This window comes from Poecilia reticulata, linkage group LG12 (assembly GCF_000633615.1).
Source record: "Poecilia reticulata strain Guanapo linkage group LG12, Guppy_female_1.0+MT, whole genome shotgun sequence".
Taxonomy (NCBI): Eukaryota; Metazoa; Chordata; class Actinopteri; order Cyprinodontiformes; family Poeciliidae; genus Poecilia; species Poecilia reticulata.
In genome coordinates, this window is record NC_024342.1 from 23,605,569 (window position 1) to 23,626,418 (window position 20,850).

The 20,850-nt window shown below is 39.9% G+C and overlaps 1 protein-coding gene across 1 annotated transcript in view; it reads right to left on the minus strand.

The window, feature by feature from the left end:
* vav2 (vav 2 guanine nucleotide exchange factor) overlaps positions 1–20,850 on the minus strand; it is a 177,619-nt gene that overhangs the window by 147,845 nt on the left and 8,924 nt on the right. The window contains exon 2 of the mRNA XM_008424709.1: positions 1,914–2,030. Coding sequence (XP_008422931.1) covers positions 1,914–2,030 — 117 coding nt within the window. The remainder of the gene's footprint in view (positions 1–1,913; positions 2,031–20,850) is intronic.

Genomic DNA, 20,850 nt, shown 5'->3' on the forward strand with positions numbered 1-20,850 from the left:
TCCATCCATCCATCCATCCATCCATCCATCCATCCATCCATCCATCCATCCATCCATCCATCCATCCATCCATCCATCCATCCATCCATCCATCCGATAAATATGATCAACCCTTATATCCAGTAATTCATTCATTCATTCATTCATGCAAACCACCAATGCCCTTAATCCATCCATGACTCAGTATTAAATGAAATTATATCTGCTCTACAACAGATGAGGAACTAGTGTTCTAGATTGTTCCATCTCGCGTTAGATGGGCCCATTTTACCAAAGTCCTCCCTGCTGGAAACCTTCATCAACAATCCAAACTGGCTCCATTTCATGACATCAAATGATAAAATGCAAATACATGAATGAATTGATTTGCAGCAGAGTATTGAGCAGCTAATTGACCATCAGAAGAGTCCAAATCAGCCTTCATTCCCATGTTAAAGACAGAATTTTGTGGGAAGTTGCAACACGATCACACATTTAATTAAGTACAAAAGTTAACTTTATTGTCCCATAAAAACTCCCAATAAAGTTGATAAGATTTATAATACACTGTAGCTGTAGGTAGCTGAGTATAAAGGTACAACAATACATTTGATTCAAACTTAAAGCTAGCAGGGCTACATCAGGGTTGTTTGGTTTGCTTTCCCACATCCAGAGAGCATTCACACATATGTGTCATTAAATCACTTTTTTTTTAAACCATCCTTCATGATCCACATTTGAACCTGTCACTGGAATATTCTGGATCACTGTAGAAATATCCAAAAATCACTGTGCTTGACTCATTTTCCTTACATGGTAATGTATTAATATAAAGCATAGTCATCACATTATGTTTCAAAACAAAAATCTCTGAATGCTAATAGTTTAAGGAAGACTGAGCCCCACTTTTCCCCTGCTGAGAGGTAAATGTGAACATTTTTCAAGCAGCATGCAGGTCAATGATAATTAAGCACCCACCAATCATCAGCAATTACTCTGTAATATGTTTACATGAATGCAGCTGGGAACAAAACTGCAAAGCAGAGTGGAAACAAAACCCTTTCCATCTTTARTGTGACATATATTCTCCGCTTKTCAACCTAATGATGTAAAAAAAACAACCTAATACTTTGGTAAAGCATATTTAATTACCCACATTCAGAAACATTTCTTATTTTTACATGTTTTTTTTCTCTTTCCCCGTCTCCTTTCCTTTCAGAAACCATCTTCTTGACTGAATGAAAATACTTTTTTATCTAAATCTGCCAGCGTATGGATCATTTTAAGCTCAGTTGTAAGTCTGCTAATGGCTTTTGGATCCTTTTTTGTAAAATTAGGACGTGAAGTATAAACAAGATATATTTTTATGCCTCTTTTGTTTGCTTTTTAGTTGAAACTTACAGGATTACATAACTTAAAAGGTTGAAAAAGCCTTGAAATAAGTTTGCATGGTATCATATTTGTGGATTTTTTCCCCCTCCTTTTCATGAGTTTAGGTCTTAGCAACAGCCATCCGGTGACATGGAACAAGATTGCTGACCTTTAGGTGTTACATTAAATGCTCATCCAAGCTCTCAGCGCCACAACGGGGGTCAATGTAACAGACGGATTTAGGTCTGAACTACCTTTAAACTGATGCGAARCACGAAGGGATGCTGATCTGCACTTTAGATGAACTCACACATCCCTGTACTTCTCTATGCACACACATGTCCAACACATAAGGAAAGTCCAAACAGCAGCAATAAATGTAAGCTTCTCGGAAGCTTACATTTCTTATTRAAATACATTTTTTAACTGGAAATCTCATTGTCATAAATTGCTGTCACAAGCAGCCAGCTCGTATCACGTGACTTCCTGGAAAACATCAACCAGGAAGAGTTTTTATTTATTTATTTATTTATTTTTTTTTTTGTTTTGTTTTTTAAACTTACCTTGCCGAAGTCTCTGACATCAAAAAGATCAAACGGGTCAAAAAGTTCGCTGTTCCTCAAGCCGAACTTGTCGTGGCACACTTTTAGGAATGTCCGGATATTCTTCAGGCACAGGAACTACAGAAAGAGAAAATAAGAAGCAAAACTGACGTAAGTGTCTGAGCACCATCAGATAATTAACGGTACAACGAAAAGATTAAATATTTCATGCCTGTGCTKCACCAGCAYGATTAATCTGGAAGAAAATTTAGAAACACGTTCTACAGGTCTGGCTAGGGTTGACCAACAACACTGCTGGGTTTAGTTTTTCAAATGAAGTGACTTTGTAGTTGACCTATTCCTCTTCCTAGGAACTTTAAAACTGCATCCCTAATCCTCACAGCCACAGAGGATCATGTCGTCTGATGTCTTATCACCACACACAGCGTCCTGAGATACGTCCTCTAGATGGAATGAGACCTCYAACTAAAAGCTGAAAAACAACCTGTCAATCAACAGCAGAAACTACCTTCAGCTCCAASCAAGGGGAGTCCTGTCAATCATTGAAACATAGTGAGATATTAAGGAAAAGAATAAGCACACTGCTTAAGATTTGGACATACCGGACTAAGAAATATACAGCTGCTAAAATSAGCCGTATTTACTTTGCAAGTCATTTCTTTGTTGATTGGGCCATACGTTTGAAACAATTATCCTGCCATAGAAACCAGTTTTCAAGGTTTTTATTTGAAATCTCCCGGTGTTTTACGGTGTTTAAGGTGGTAAATGCACTCTGCCAAGATCCCCAAGGCTTTAATAAAAGAAAACAAGTCTACAGGATCACAGATAGTAAGTAAATAAGAAAAATATACACTTTTTTTGTGAAACTAGGAAAATAATGAGACATTTCTACCTCTTTTCATTTTAGGTTGCAAGAGTCTGTAATCAAAGTGTCTTATTGGTGTTTAMAACCAATAAGACACTTATTGGTTTTAAACAATTATCTTGGTTGTTTAAAATCTTGGTTTTTGGTTCTGTTCTGAAGAACAGAACCAAAAACTGTTCTTCAGAACAGTTTTTGAAGAACCTTGGTTCTTCAAAAGAACCTTGGTTCTGTTCTAAAGAACAGAACCAAGGTAAACATTGGCCAAAGATGGATGACCTGTGCAGCTTATAGWGTAAACATTTTTTATAGGGATTGTTAGTGTTTCAAATTTCACCAGTTTATTAAACACAACTATTTATGTTTTTTCTCTACTAATTAAATGAATGTTAACACATTTAAGATGATGTCACTGCAATAAAATTATGTATCTAAAATTATTTAACACATTTTCACATCCCTTCACTACCAACCTCGGTTTTCGGGTTTGCAGGACTAATCCTCTGTGTTTACGATCTGCTGAGGCAACACAAATACCTGAAACTACACAGAAAACCACAATCTTTGGCAAACTGATGAGCTGACCCGGTCAATTTAACAGACAGAACGAATTCAGTGTAAAAGGCAAAATATGCCTTTTCATCACTGGCAACAAAACCAAAGCATGTGTGAAGCATGTGTCGAGGCGGACAATCTTTATAGGGGTTACAGCCGTCGACGCTTCTCCGGTCTAAATATCGATGCTCCAGCTSCTTAAAATATTCCATCAGTCAGCCAAACCTTGAAGGCAGGAGCACAGACCGATTACAGCGGCGTTGTAGTGTAATTTATAATCAAACCTGGTCTCTGATCTTTCTGTATGTGAAGAATGCATTACCTAGCATGCAAATTCACACACCGCCCTGATTTGCTCTTTCAGTCCTGTGTGCGGTATGAGCTGACGAGCAGGGAGCGGATGGCACTCACACAAGAGTTGAGGCAAAGAGTCTTTATGGAGAGAAATGCTTGATTGCCTCGTATCTGCTGAAGGCCTCGGCCACATATTTCTTTGTAATGGCTGTTGCGTAAGACCAGCAGCCTTCCGAGTTACATCTGAAGCAGGACTGATGTTAGACAGCAATCAGGGCAGCAACGATGGCACCAGGAGGTGCAGGTGGAGTTTTAGACCGCAAATCTTTCCCTCACCAGCTACATATGGTGGCCTTTGAAACATTCATAAAAGCTTAACAGCAATTCAGAAAAAAAATCAACAAAAACAAAAACCACACATCTTCAAGGATAGAGAAGGATAAGTTGAGTAATTTGCTTTTTCTTATATTAAAACTCAGAGTGAGTAACTAGAATTAATTCATATTATTAGAACCAGGTGAAAACCTCACAAAATGGTCAAAACCCTGATCATCTCCTTCATAAGAGGGTTATAAAACAACAGAGTGTCCTCTATCAGAGGCTTCTTCAGATACGCTGCACTACTGATTGCTACAGGAGGGCCTTCCTGTGCACCGACATTGCTTTTTTTTTTTTTTTTACTTCTTCATTTCTTTAAGTGTGAAGTTCCTGTTGAGTTAAGCTGCAACATTTGACCACCAACGTCAAATGTAGCATCATTTCTTTCGAGTCATTCCTGCATGAAAATCAGAATCACTGTWAAATTATGTGAGAAGCAGCAAAAACCTGCAATGAGACTTTTTAAGGTGGAAAGTAGTAAAGGTTTAAGCGACTTTGGTTTGCTTCTCTACATGCAATACATCAGGTTTGATATTCACTACTATCTACTTTTAGCTCAAGGTTATCAGAACATCAGAATCTCAAACCAGTCCTCTCCTTGTAAAAGCCRCTTCTCCAYTGAACTCTGCAGATGTCTGAGGAGACAAAATGTTTCTTTTCCTGCATCTGACTTTGTGAGGTAACATCCACCTCAGACTGATGTTCTAATTAGCTTTCAAAAAGCAAAATCCATCTCACTGCCSCTACAGTTATTCCTGGTTTGCMTGGTATTTCATGATATTTCCGTTCGCCTCTCCRGGCCACACCTGAGAGGCTCGCCGGTTCATTCTCATTCATACGAGCACGCCGCCTCAGTCTCAGTGTCACGGGTGCGAACCCCATAAGAGAGCCACACAGACTAGGAAAAAGAACTGCGATTGGCCGCCTCGCCAAAGTGACATTTGCAGTTCAGCGGTGGAGGTTATCATGCCTGCAGATCCACTTGTGCTGCGGGGGGAGGAGAAAAAGAAAAGAGCTTATTTTCCCAGCCCTGATATGAAAAGGTAACATTTGCTGGAGTGGTCTGCAGGCGAGAGAGAGAGAGAGAGAGAGAGAAAGGTTCACTGCAGATACGAATCAGAAAAGATGTGTCTGACATTCTAATGTATGTTTGGTAATTCTAAAGCATAGGTGGGGTTAGAATGAAAATACTACGATTCAAGCAGCAAATAAATAATATAAAAAAAAGAGAGACATTTTCATGTAGTGCGCTAAGGGCGAGTGCACCTGGGAGTGAACTGTATGTGATCATCTCCTCGGGCTGCGGCTGCCTTCAGCATAACCAATCTGGTATAACGTCACACTTACTGAGTCATAGAGGCTGCAAGTAATACGATCATTTAACAAAGGAAGGTTTTGTTTCAAATATGGCAGATTTCAGATGATAAATGTGGGATTTTCTTGCTTTTATGTTATTTGGAGCTTGTAAAAGAGCAGGTCTATTTTTCAGGGTTTGTTTTTCTGCCTGTCAGCTTTATGACAGATATTTAATTTCCCCTGTTTTAGGTGGTAAATTACTTTTGGAAAAACAACAAATACAATTATGTTTACCGGTGCTTTGAAGTACTTTTAGGATGTAAAATGCCCTTGAATAAGTTTTTCCTGCCTAAGAAGAAATAAATGTAACTCAACCTCAATGTAAGACTTTCTACTCAAAGTGATTTATCCAACTGACTAAACAAGTTTGTTGTTATTTAACCCGATAACCGTCTCCCTCAACACACTTACATGAAAGTAAACAGGTCCATAAAGACACCTGTGTCCTCCTGACAGTTACACGAGACATTTTGTTTGTTTTTGATCAGTAATCACTATTATTGGGCATCACAGATGGTGTAAAATCTGCAGAATATTTACACTGACCCATAAAGATAAACATAAAAAACTAAAACATGACTTCAGCTTGGCTGCTGAAGGCAATCTACTCAAGTAAGCTTATAACATAAAGTGGCTAACTCTATAAAAAGCAAGAGTTTCTGTTATTCGTTGCTCTGCAATACAAAGTTTTAAGTAATGCCAGGATGGAAAGACGACATCAATAACCTTAAAAAAAAAACAGTTGCTGCTCCACATCAAACTGGGAGGGATTTTTAGGCCAACTGCAAACCATTTTAAGTTAATTGAGTTACTAATTTTCCCAGGAATGAGCCGACCTGCAAATTCCCTCTGAGCTCAGAATGTAAAATGTTAAGAGAAATTGTAAAAAAAAAAAAAAAAATGCAGGAGCTCCGTCTCAGATAGCACGTCAAATATTAAAGTTTGTTAAATGGCAATGAGAAGAAGATTGGGCAAATTTGGGGAAAAACGTATTAAGATCAAAATGTTATTTTCACAAGTATCCTGGTCAAGAGGAACAAATATGGGCTTCACTCAGAAGACCATCAACTTCCTTGTATCACAGAGTATTGCAGAATCAAATTTTACACCATCTGGCTAAAACGAACAAATCACTGACATCACCTAAAGAGGCAATTGTCACATCGCATCAATCTGGAAAGGGTTAGAAAGCCATTTATAAACTCAGGAAGATCACTGACAAGTGGAAAACATTTACCACAGCGGAGAATCTTTCCAGATAAATTCGATCAAGGTCAGGCATGCAATGTTCAGAGAAATTATTCAAAACTCTACAGAGAAAAAATAACAACTATTCCTTGTGTGGAAGAGTTGGAGGCGGACGCCTCCTCTCTCAACTAAAATTGCAGCATGGTTTAGGTTTGTAAAGTTGTAAACAACAAACCACAGGACTACAGGATCAATGTACTTTGGCTAGATGAGCCAGAATGTTCTAATTACTGCAAAACACCACAAACACATGCCAACTGCCAAGCACGGTGGTGGAGGGGTAGTAATTTGGGCTTGTTTTCAGCCACATGACGAGCCCAACATGAAGTCTTTGAGATGTCCACAAATTCCTCAGCATAGTAAATATTCTAGAAAGAAATTTTAAAGTCACCGGTCTGAGGCATTAAGTGAGCAATGAGGAAAAGATCCCTTGCGAAACCCTTCAACCATCGACAGAAGGCCACGCTAAATAGCAAGAGCACAAAATAGTCAACATTAAAGAAATTGGGCTTTTAAAGATCAGAAAACAGAAACTCGGACGCTTGAAAAAAATGGAAGTTTAACCAGGAAAAGAAACTTAAAAAGAGAGCCGCGAGAGCCCCACTCCAGTTTGTCAGCAGGCTTTTAAAAGGGTGGCTTGTGTGCGACAGCAAAGAAACAGTTTGACTTCTCACTGAAGAGTAAACAGCTCCTGAAAACGGCAGGCTTGTCAGAGACATACAGGCGGAGGAGAGCAGGTGGGAGAGGAGCAGCAAAGAGCAAAGAGACTTATAAAAAAACCCTGACATGCCCTTCTACCGTATCACCACGCTACGTCGCACATAGAACAATGCATTATTTCTCTGAGTGGGTGGTCCTTCATCTGCACACACTCCTACATGCTCATTCCTGAGGAGCTACAAATTACAGCTTCCACCAAAACGTCGAACAACAGCAAATTACAGAAATGCGACGTGTGAAAAGTACAAGGCTTGTTCCACCAAAGCTGTAGATCTGCTCCGTTAGGGATAACGAGGGCGAAAGCCAAAAAAGCGACAAACTGTAAGCAGAACACCACAGAAAAGGCTGCAAAAACAGAATCAAGCAATCTGTTCAGTCTCCCCTCATATCCCTACTTTCATCACCTTTGGGAAATGAACAATTAGTGGTAATCTAATAACATGTTTTATCGCGTCGCTGCTAGAAAAGAACACTGTTGTTGCCCGTATCTGACTCGAACCTCTAGCAGACGCAGAACGGGCCCAGAACAAGAGGAGGAGGAAGAAAAGAAAAACAAACTCAGGTTAAACTGAGGTGAGTCAGAGAGAGGATCAGATACCCAGACAGCCTGTCAGAGAATTAAAGTCAATGAAAGAGACTGATGTTTGTCTGAGAACTGTGAGGAAGACTAAATTTGATTCGCAACAAAATCCCCTCAGCAGACAAAGTAATAGGGGCAGTGAATCATCGTACACCCCAGATGTCAGCTCCAAAGCTCTCAGCAGGTGATGGAGCACTCAAAAAATGCACCCAGATGACCACAGGAGGAGCCTGGAAGACTTCTTTATGACTGCAAGTGCACACACTCACTTTAAAAAGCTGCAGGGGATGCACAATCCAGCAAGGAACCTCCAGGTGCCAGGTGGAGGCGACGATGGATTTCATAAACCTCAGACTCTTTGTCTTTGGAGAAAATCAAAACAAGAGCTAAAGGAATGAGAGCGTTCTGCTTTATTGTTCAAATGTCTACAGTCCTCTTATCTAAACGCATGTAAGCAAACACTATATTACTATCTGTAATGTCATGTAAGCAGACATTATATTACTATCGGCAATGATAGCCTCTTTATGACCAACTTCATTTGTGTCAGCAAAACAAACCAAGCGACCAATACTCAGCCACTGAGTCAACATTGAGTGGAAGGAATTATTTTTTTTATTTATTTTTTTTACAGCTGGTCTTGCAACATTGAACTTTGAAACATCATTTTTTCCCAGAGCAAAAAAACACAAGATAAGCTCATATGACCATTAGATAGTGAAATGATTTCCATTTTTCTAGTTGTAGCTGAAAAATGTGCTTGACATTGTTATTAATCACCAGTGAACAGGTGATCACCTGTTTCATCTAGAACAGTGGCTCTTAACCTGGGTTTGATCGAACCCCAGGGGTTCAGTGAGTCGGTCTCAGGGGTTTGGTGGAGCCTCTGCCACGGAGGTAAAGACGCACTTGTGTAAAGTCGTGATGACGCCCCGCTTTGCCGTCACTTGCTGCAGTGGATCACGTTACATTGCTTAGCCAATCAGAGCTGCAGAGGAGCCATGATTGAAGGAGCTCCACTCAGCATGGATTTGAACTTGTGTCTATAATTACTTCAGCAAAACTCACCGTTTTTACTGAATTCTATAGTCTAAATCTGCTCCTTAGTCGCATCTTTTCGGGGTTGCTACTGCCTCTAGTGGCGTGGGGATGGTAACACAACTAATGTAATTACATTACTAAATCAGAATAACGCAAAGTATTCTGTGTGTCGGGGGGTGGGGGGAGGGGGAATAAGAAGGGTTCGGTAAGTGCGCATATGAAACTGGGGGGTTCGGTACCTCAAAAAAGGTTAAGAACCACTGATCTAGAAGAAGATTCAGGCGTTTTTATTGCCTCCACAACAGGAAATAAGCAGATCCAGCTACAATCCTAAAGCACTCCACACCAGATTAATGCAAACCAGAAGAAAAGGTCATTTTTCATTGTCAAAATTTAAAAACTTTTACATTTAAAGCTACTTTAAAAATCTTTACACACTCACTAAGGCTAAGGTAAAATGGGAATTGATCAACCACACTGTATACCAATGTAATTACAGTGTAATTTTTTTTTATTATTCTGTTCTGTCAGGTACCATTTTTATGAGTTTGCTCTTTGTAAATGTCCCAGAAGTCATTCAGTTCTTTACCAGCTTTTATTCTGTATATAGTTACAGACTAATTAATTAAAATGCAAACATGTAGAATTTTCCACCAAATGATGCTTAACATATGACCTGTTAGGACACTAAAATAAACTAGCCAAAACGTCAGCAATATTTTTTGTATTCCTAAACTGAATTAAATTCAAAGATTTTAAAAGCTTTGTCATTTTAAATAACTCAAATCTCCTTATTTGAAAAAAAAAAAAAAACAAAAGAAAAACTGATTTTCTGTGTATTACATGTTCGTCCTACAAGAAGAGCCGAACATAAACAAACTGATAAACAAAACGGTATAGTAATCTGAGATGTGAAGTATTTTTCTCACATGTTTATCCTCCACTAAACAAGCAAAGTTCAACCACTGACAGAATCAGATTTAATCTCTGACTATTTAATCTCTGCTTCCATTCGGTTTGAAATGCATCAAATAAATCAAAGGTGATAATCTTCACAAGAGTCTACTTCCCCCAACTGTGATCCCTAAATTTGCCTCATTTGAAATCAATATGAGCCCTGAAAAATATTTCAAACCAGCCAATGTCTCCTCTGGGTTTGCCCTGCTGCAGCTCATGAGSYTTTGGAGGAAGAGAATTWGTTTAATCTGTTGCTCTTCATCTTTGTGAAGAGACTAAGGAATAACTTTGTAGACTTTGTCTTTTTTGTTTCGCACAGCAACTGTTGGCAACAACGAGGCAAAAGGTGAGAAAGCGTTAGCGGCACGAACAAAGCTGCTTCCAGGAAATTATGTGTGACTTTTTTGTTTTTTTAATTAATTTTGTGGCCTGGAGAGCAAATCAATGCTCGAGCATCTGTGACTCCGTGTTGACTGCAGTTCAACCGACGGTCACCGTGTCACTAAAAATAAAAGGTTTCGTGACCAACGGGACAGAACATTGCGTCCTGCATTAACTAAAACAATTACACTTAAGGAATGAAAGCGGGTCCAGCTTTGCAAATGTTTGGACAGGATCTGCCAGGAGATGCCCAGAGGACCCTGATAAGCAGACAGGCTCCCAAACCCCTCCTCTCCTCAACCCTCAACTGGGACGTTCTGATACTTGGAATGCTGCAGAAAAGGGGCATATTCCTTCAAATTAAGAGAAGAGGACACTGCATGAATTATGCATTACATTAAAATTGCATTCAAATGTGTTAATCTCATCTTGTTACCCCCAAAAGCCTGTAAGTAGTAAAGGATTGACCACAGTTTTGTATCTGTGAGAACCCCCAGCTGTCGAGGCAGAGCCGCTTCGTTAGACAGGCGTTAAAATATGGAAGCTAAATAGGCTAAGTGATGCCGTTAGTGGGGTTAATCTCCGTTACAAAAGAGGATAATTCTGACTCTGTCAGGAAAAAAGCCACTGTGACTGTAGAGAACAGCTGCGTAATTAAACCCAGGCCACCTTTACCTTTTATACAGTGGCTAGTCGTAAAAACAGGAGCGCCGATGTGGAGCGGCGCTGAGATCAGAGGAGCCCAGCAGGAGCAGGCACTGTTTGCATTTTGCTGCACCGGAGGAACACGCCGTCAGTAGGTGGGTCAGTTTTCCCACTCAGGAGAAATTTGTACTTGAATCTACAGGACGGCTCTGTTAAACATGGTTCTAGATGCTACTTTGTGTTGTAGCTATATCACAAACAGATTAGATTATGTTAAACTAATAAGAAACAGAGTAACCCATCATCACATGCTGTTATTTTCACCTAATGAATGAAAAAGGTTCCTTGTTTTTCCCTGATTTCTCCTCAGTGCATGATGAACGACTCCAAGCACAGAGCTCCTCGGTGCCGCAAGCATTTTACAGCTTTGAGCCTACTTCATGCTGTCAGACAGGTTTCATTTCATCCATCTTTAAGATGAAATAAAGGGAACACGGTGTACGTACAGAAAAATAAGACTTCATTATTCAAATTAGATTTTTTTTYTGAACTGTAACGCATGTTTTCATGTGTTCTTCCTACTCTAAACAAGTAATTGAATGTCAGTTTTTCAGCAATGTTTCTAAAAGCGATTAAAACTGCGTGAGACATGTTTTTGGATTCACCTCTGCGTGACCGGCTTGATTTCCGTCTGCAGATGGATTTCACAGTAGTTCATAACAAATATTATCACCAGCCTGGATATCCTGCTTACCCTACAGTGATTTATTTCCCTGCATTGTCTCAAAAGCAGCCTGCAAACAGGGAAAACGCTCTGCACAGCTGCCGTTAAAGCAAACAGCGCTCACTCACTATAAAACCAGACATCCAACATGGACCAAGATGCTGGAACATCTTGGCGCATAATGCAGTCCTTCAGGTTTTATCCACTCTTCATCAAAAAACGAAAAAAGAAAATACTGCTGTATCCAAGCAACAGGCCATGCTGCTGCTTTCTCAGGAAGGGGAGGATGTGTTTGAGACATTTCCACTCAGGCCTAGCTGCAGACGCGGGGTGTGATGAATGCGAGGAGGAGGTCCGCCGAGAATCCCAGACAACCATGGATCAATGGCCGGGTAATTTATGAACGGKATGGGCGAGAAGAAAGTCGGCATCCATCTTTTCCTCTGTCRAGTTTCCCTCRCAACTTAAAGACTCGTTGCCGTGATTTAGACCCCCRGAGGACGCATAAACAGTCACTTTTACCTCACCAAGTAAATGGTGAGGCACAAACTATAGGTGTAACTTAAATTTTATTTAGACRAAGAGATCCCCAACTGTGCAGAGCATCGCTGCAGCTCCACAGCTTTAAATAATGTTCAACCTGGCCGACCTGCATCGGAAAACAAACTGGCTTTGATTTCTTGCAAAGCTGCTAATAAAATTATACTGATGCTAAGAGACGAGATCAAAGCAAGATACATTTTTATTGCATGCTGGTTATGAGTTTCTGTCAACAGGTGCAAAGTAATGGGAGCATTAATATTCAGCAAAATGTCTGTTATCTGCACAGAGCAGAGGCTGTGTCGTTGTCGCATTAGGAGGCTTATGGTAAATCGCTAAAAGTTGATTGATTTCAGGAATTTGTGTCAGAAAGTGAAAGTTATAGATTTATTTATATACAGAGGGATTTATTTCAAGGACTTCATTCTGTTGATTTTAGGAATTATGGCCCACAACTAATGACAACCCAATAATTACTAGAATATTGTGCCAACAAAACCAACAAAAGAACAACAAAGATGTTAACATTATGTCCAATCCATTAAAAGATACCCATKTTAAGACAGGAAGTCATAAAAAGGASTTGCTGAAGGAGGTCTGTACATAGGGGAATTGATTGAAAATTTAGTGGAAGGAAAAAATATGTTTCTATAAGCAGCAAACACCCTTCCAAAGTGCATATGCAGTACCATACACRGATATGCTTGTCAMTAAGCTGCCATTTCKGGAATACACATTTTGTTTTCACATTGACTCTAAGCCATAATCATGAAAACTATGAAAGTAAAACATTTCAACAATATATCACTGTGTTGAACGATTCTATATTGTCTTTTTGAATTACATTTTTGTYGCTGCTGCTGTCCTAATTCATACAGGAACTGTAAAAAACGCCTAAGTTACTGTTTGTGCAGGATTACCTGAGGAGGCTATCGGCAACATGGAGGGATGCGGCTTTGTGCTGTCGATTATCTCCAAGGTGACTAAYGCTGTTAACACCGGAGACCAGACTCTTAATTACCCATCTGACTCCAGGCTGAGCTCGGCCCGCTTTATTCAACACACGGCTTGGATAAACACGGGTTCAATCCAYTCGCAGATCCGCAGCACAACACAGTCCACCAATCAGCCGCTTCACAGATCGGACATGTGCGATCCGCTTCGCATTCCTGTTGGTTTCACTGAGGAAATCCCACGTGAAGCCAAAGCAATTGACTTGTAGATAGAGAGGACGRATTGATTCCTGCCTGAGAAAGAGACACCGAAGATGCACAGCAACAACACGGCTGCATTTGCAGCTTCAAATGAATGAACTATGTGAATTTAGATGAATGAGTTAAGTGCATTTTTTCTTTAATTAARCAAGGATGTAGTGACAATCCTTGCCGTATGCAAAAAAGAAAAAGGAAAGAAAGAAATCCACCACCTGTCGGTTTGGGGTCAGTATTTTCAGGATGATCGTTTACCGTCTCTTCTAGTCATTGCATGTTTKCTRGTTTTCTCTACAGGACAATAAATTGGGCTTCTGATGGCTTTCTTCCAACAACGACCAAGTTCTTACCTTATATTCTTCCAGAGAGTTAACAGAAATACACGCCACAAATTTTGTATGAATTATTTCCATTTTACTCCACAATTTTCTGCTCCTGTGTATGTCTGTCACACAAAATTGCAACAGAATACAAATTTTCCTCTTGTTGATGTGCCAAAACGTAAAAAAAGTAAAAAAGACAATATATGTCTCATTTGAGCTTATACCTACTAAACTGAGGAGAAATTGAGGCTGAAAGAAAATTTACAAAAGCCATTTTTATAGCCATAGCAAAAGATTAAGTTTAAATAGGCCAAAATCTTGTTGAATATTGCGACTTCGGCTTTTATCCGGTTTGATAAATTCATGTCAAGTATTTTTTAATCGATCAATGAGTTATATTTGTTCCTACAGTAAAGATGTCAGCTGCTATTTAATGAAATAACTAAGCACAAATAGTTATGGAAGTGGAAAGTGTTGCATTAAGTACCTTTTTTTGTACCTCTGGTATAAGTACTCAATAAACCTATAATGAAACAAAGAGGGCAGGGTGTGTTTCAGCTTACTGCTGCTATTATACTCAGTTTGGGCCAATGCTGCACCTTTCTCCAACACTGACAGATTGCTTACTTCACAATATATTGTGTGTTAATTATCTCTCATGTCATGCAAAGGCACATTAGTGGAAGGTAGAGAGGAAAAATAACACAATCTTCTATTTTTCAGTGCACACATAACCGTGTTCAAGRCGAGTGAATAGGTGGAAAATGATCTGCTATGAAATGATTTGAGTCCAATCAGACTTCCAACCTTTCAGAGATATATAAACAGTTCTTACATGAATGAAAACATAAAACATTGTCATCTTTCTTTTTTTTWAAATAGCAAGGACAGCACCTTGCRCACAAATAGTTACTGCTGATAGTCACATAAATTTATCGCAGCAGAATTAGCTCGTGCTGAAAAATGTTTCTAACTTTCATTTAAATACTTTTATTCAGTGGAAAAACCTATAATGTATGTGAAACATACACTGAAACATTCAAACTGAGGAAGTGTGTGGTGCCGCTTGCAGAGGAGAAAGGATGCTGTAATCTGGGTGTCGACTGAAACCTCAAGACCTTTGGCAACAAAAGCCACAAAATCTTAAAAAATGTACATAATTCAGAGTAGATTTTTTTATAATATGTAATACAACAGTTGAAAAACAGGACCTTAATATACATTAATAAATACAGTAAAAACTGTCTTAGCAATGCCTTAAAAACAAACATTCATATTCTTCTTTAACTCTGCTCATCAGCGCCAAGGAAAACAAACAATCCTCTTGGATTGACTGAGTGTGTAAACACCAGACAACAGCATTTCAAGGAGCATCGCTAGTTCAGCTTCCCAAGATGCATTTTCTTTTGAATATTTCAGACATGCTCTAAAAAGTCTAGGAATAGGCAAATTTAGAGCTACACTCTGCAGAAAAACCTGCAAACTGTGAACAGTGAAAAGGCAAAGATCCACTGAGTTTATTTTAAGACTTTTTACAACTACTTATCTGGACTACCAGTAACACTGTAAGTGATTTAAAACGTACTATAGTCTGACTTTTAATAAATAGTCTTTTAAATTTCTTTTGGCAGAGGAGTCTATTAGATACGCCCCATTGTGTGAATCCATCGTCTTCAGGTTTTAAATAGAGATCAGCTCATGCAGACTACACTTGGCCAAAACGGCTGTAGAGCTTTAGGGAAGCCTTTTCTTAGATGGGCTGACTGATTATCTCACAGCTGGCAGTCAGCGTCACTCGACGTCTGCTTGCTGCACATCTGAAGGCTGCATGTCTCAGTCCGTAGTCTCGGCCCTGAGACAATGATCCGCGACGCGGGGTGTGGCGGGGCTGATGTGGGTTCGGATGTATGCATGGGAGCAAGCCGTGAAGCAGCTCTGTCCAGGCAGGAGAGAGACAGTAACTCTTCAGGCTCCTGTCATGCAGCTTTCACACTGCATATATGATCCCCTGCTAAATTGCCTCAAGACGTCAAACCTTTCCAAATTATGTCACATCGCAGCCAAAGCTCCATGTGTTTTATTCGGTTTTTATGTAATAAATCAACACGTAACCATACTAAAGAACAACATCCTTAAAATATGAGGATTGTGTGATCAAGGTTGAAGTGTAATCCACAATCTCTGCATCCCTTCCACTTTCCCTCTTCTCTAAGTAATAAGTTTCCATGTCAGGCCTGTTGGTTTAGATGGGGGTCGTGTCTAGGTAGGTTTGAATTTGTACTGCACTCTTTCTGCTTTAAACCCCTCCACAACTTTCCCCGGCCTGTCTGCCGTGTTCCTCCGTCTTTATGATGCGGTTCGTCACCAATGTTCTCAAAGCGTCTCCTGAGGCCTTCATAACGCAGCTGCATCCATACACCGATTCAATTACACAGAGCTATTCCGTTTGCTTATTAGGCTACTAAATACATGTGCAGGAAACGGTCTTTTTACTTCAAAAAATATGTCTTATTTTGTGTTAGAAAAACCAAAACAATCCACTTGAAATTCAATTTCAACTGAAGGGAACGGGACTTTTTTTTTTCTACTCGTTTCCATGAGCACATCAGATTTTTGGCCTAAATGAAGCACCTTTGTTTACACTTTAGCTCAGACAGCTTAAGGTCATTCAGTGCTGTCCTCTGTCACATTGCATCACCGGAGCACAGTTTCATCTCGGCTCCCCTTGCAAACCGCTGCAACAGTCAACAGCATTTTGCATTTGGAAACACACTTCCTGTTTATACTTGCAGTGCAAATTACTTTAGAAAGCTCTTTGGCACTGTCCCTCGCAATTAATCACTGTTAAAACAAAAACACATCATCAGACCGGAAAGTGAGCAGAATTAAAAAAAAAAAAAAAAAATCTTTCACACAGGCAAGCATGCAATCGGGATGTTTTTATGCAAGAGCCCCTCTCATCTTCAAGACAGCTAATTACCTACTCCTTCTGCATTATCAGAGGAAACAGTCAGAAATTACCCACACCTGTCTCTATGATCGTTTCTGCACCATCTTGGTTGAAATTCAATTAAATCCAAGCATATCAGTGACCCAGCTGTACTGCCAGCTTCCAGGTAGACAAGAGCTACATCTGAGACATTAAACAGCAGACAGTAGGGAGGGAGGGAAAAAAAGGCTTAGCTGTTATCTTTTTTAAAGCAGCTGCAAGTGAGAAGTTTGGGAAAGACAGAGATTCAAAGAGCCTTGTCAGGCGGATATAGCCATGGTGGAGAGCAAGTCAGGATCAAACGTCCAGTTTCTGCCGATAATCCTCCTCAAGAGGAGTGGGAGGTGGGGGCTGGGAGGGAGGGCCGTGAGGGAAAGCTGTCTGCTGTGCTACGGAAAGCAAACGTTGCTGGCTTTTTCATTCGGCAGGCAAGGAGACGCCAACCCCTCCGTGGCTCTCCAGACAGTCTGGCACACGGGCCGCGGGAGGAAAACCTTTGGAAAGATCACAGCCCTAAGCCTCCAGCGTGGAAACATCAAGTGTGTATTTTGTGTGCAAGTGCGTCTGAGAAGGAGAGAAAGAGTGCCCATATGTAACTGCTTACGCCTCTCAGATGTGCACTGTGGCTGGTCCATAATTGGAGGTTTAAGACAACCTACAATGTCTAAAAGCCACAAAATGGCAGCTGTGTAAGTGAACTAACAAAAGAACAAGAGTTTGCTTCGTTCTCATGCCAAACAGATGAGCTGAAGAACAAGTTTATTCCATTTATGTATTTAATATAAATATCAACAGAGACTCTTATACAAAAGGCAATCAAACATTTAATAGATGCTAAAAATAAGCAGTTTACGTAAAAATCAATAAATTCAGGTTAACATTTAGATAAATGTGCATTAGCCTTAATGGCTTAAGTGATGTTAGGTCACAATTTTAGTGTCAGAAAGTCTTTATAGCAACAATATCATGCATTTTTAATCAGAGAGATTTTCAGGAATTGCTTTAAAACATGAAGTGACTGATATCCTGTATAAAACCTAATGTGTTTCCTATGTTTTAGGTACATGTTAATATAATGTAATAGTTCCATGCTAACATTTATCCATCTAGAAGAAAAGAAGGATAAAAAGGAAACAAACTTCAGGTCAGCAAATGTTTTCTGTCTTTAAGGCACAAGCTGAGAGTCAGGGGCTGAGCTAACATCAGTGAGTTGGAGAAAGAGCGGGATCAAAGCTAACAAGTCATGTTATCGAAACACAGATTGATTATTGCATGTAGATTTTCCTACATGGGTAAAAACATAACATTTTTCATTCTAACCAATGTTATTTACTCTTAGTAGCATCAACAATACTCACAAAATCACAGACCAATAGCACGTTTGAGTTAGCATGTTTGCTAGCATCACAAAGCACCAGTAAGAGAACATCAGAATGGGTTGGAAAGGGAACTGAAGTGACTTTGATTGTGAGCTGACTTATCTTTGCACTATGTGGACAACAGCAGAAGACACTGAGATGCTCAGCTTTATTATCCAGCATAAACACCATGAAATGTATCCATTCTGACTTCAACTATTCAGGCTGCTGCTGATGGGATGATGTTGTGAGTGGGGGTGTTTTCTTACCAAACCCTGAGCCCCTTACTACTGACTTTTGCATCAGCCTCTGTACTCTTGCTGACCACGTCCTTCTTTTTATCACTACTATGTTCCAGTGGATACTTCCAGTAGGTTAATGAAGAAACCTACAGTGACGACATAAGTAAGGGGTTCATGTTGCACTTGCACGACCTCCCTAGTAAAGTAGCCAACGAGTGAAATGACAATAAAGTGAGTCTCTATGAAAGTGCAGATTGGAAACTATAACAACGCTGTGAGTGAGTACTAAAAGTACAGATCAAAGAAACCGTGAGGCTGTTGTGTCTTGATAAACCGGCTCACTCCTTTCGCTCATTTCCCATGCTATTGGACACCGCCTACAGCAACTGCTTTAACATAGGAGGGAGAAAAAACTGTCACTCTGGATTTAGCCTACTTTCCAACATGTGCCTTCATTTCAAAGCAGATGGCAAAAAAAGGAAGAGTTGGGTAAGGGGTGGGGAGGCATGTTTCCTAAGCTGCTACATTTCAGAGTGGAGAGCTTTTCATGGACGAGGAAGACTGGCGTACGGTGACTTGAGAGTCGTTATTTCAAAGTGGATTAGGCCCTTAACATTTCTGACATGATTTTGCAGAGTTTGCATTTATTGGATGTGTGTTTTCATCTCAGGTTGTAGATATGGGGCAAACATATTGATCCGTCCAGCCAAAAATTACACCAAGTGACACTCGGTATGCCAAGGAATTTAAGGGGTGATATGTGAGTGAATCAATCAAAAATATTTACTGAAGATCAAGAAATGAATCTAAGCAAGAGTACATCTGATTTAAACCCCATATGTTCCCAGCAGTAAACGGTTCCACACCGAGTTGATGAGGTTGTTCCTATAAGGGGAGCAAGGTGAAGCAATCATCTCAATTGCAATCAAAGATACCCGTAATTAATTAACATACATGCCCATGGTGGGTTAGGCAGATGAACAGTGAGTTTGGTAAATCATAGCACAAACAGGCGCTCTTCAAGGACAGTCATTAATCATGTGATCAGCCATCATGACATAAGTCCTTGAGGTGTGTTTTTTATTTTCCTGACATGTTAGCTGGTTCCAGTAACATGCATAATGATTTCACTGCAGTATTACTGGGGATTTCCTCAAATATTCCTTTCGGAAAACTACTTTAGGTTGTCGGTTTTTACGCTAAGACTTGGCCAAGAGATGACGTTCCTGAATCAGGAGGACACCAACGCGTGTAACAGGACCCCAGGGTAGAGGAGCAGGGTGGAGGGGATGATGTGGAGTCATCGCGTCTCTCTCCTGAAAGGACCAAGACGGGTCGACTCCCCTCGTAAAACCATCGATTAAATCTTCAACATGATGATTTCACCACATGTTCCATGCCGGTACTTCAGCTATCATCATTAGGAAGAAGAAAACTGGCTGACAGAAGCAGGGGAGTAAATGAGAACATGTCAACTTCCATATGTATGGTCATTTCTTTATGTGTGTGCTGTTCGATGATTATGACTTGATTCCTCTAAATAATTTTTGTACAGAAATGCAATACGATTCAACTAAATTTTTGAATTCCCAAAGAGAAATTCAATGTTATCGTAACTCGTATCATCCAAGAGTCGTGGAAGATGATGCTGTGAGTAGAAGGATCTCCAGTAGCAGTCAGTCTTGCAATTAATCTGAAGAAAAGCCTCTGACTGAAGATGCAGATGCCCTGATGAAGCCTCATGACTGGCTAAAGGTTCATTATCTGGGTTAGAAATCAACAACTTTGCTGTTCGTTTACATGCCCTGGTTGGCACCATCAGTKKTTGGCAAGCAGGTGCTAATCCATTTCACTTGCTTTGACCTCTCCTCTTTAAATCTCTGTCTGACTATATGGTTGGGAACCAACAAACAGATGGTACCTGGATAAATGTGCATCTATACCCACAGCAACATTAGACAGATTAGTGATGGGCTGTATTGGTTTCCAGTTAGTTGGTTCTGACAAGACGCCAGTTTTAATATTTTTGTTGATTACGTCAACTGTTGGTGAGCATCTGTCAGACAGCCATCAGTTTTCAGTTCAAGCTAAACCCAAAGCAATGTGACCAGAGTTTCAAAGAGAATGGATGACTTACACTGCTTAAAATTTGAAGATGTAATGCAAAAGCAGCAATATTTCTTTATTGAGCTAACTACATTTGCCACGTTTCAATACATTTTCACTGAAACGGTAAATCTGAAGATTATCCCGAGCTCCGTCCTGGACAAATAAAAGGCAGACAAAAACATAGGTAGCTAGAAATGTCTTTCACCTCTCACCCCTCGAGTAGAGACTGCCTGCAGAATTCACAGAAATCAATAAATCATCACTATAAGCATCACAGCAAAAGATCCACAGCAAAATCTCAGCAAGAAGCAGCATCCTCCCTCCAAATCCCTCAATATCTCCTCACCAGTCCAGCAACAAATATATATATATATATGTGTGTGTGTGTGTGTGTGTGTGTGTGTGTGTATGTATATATATACAT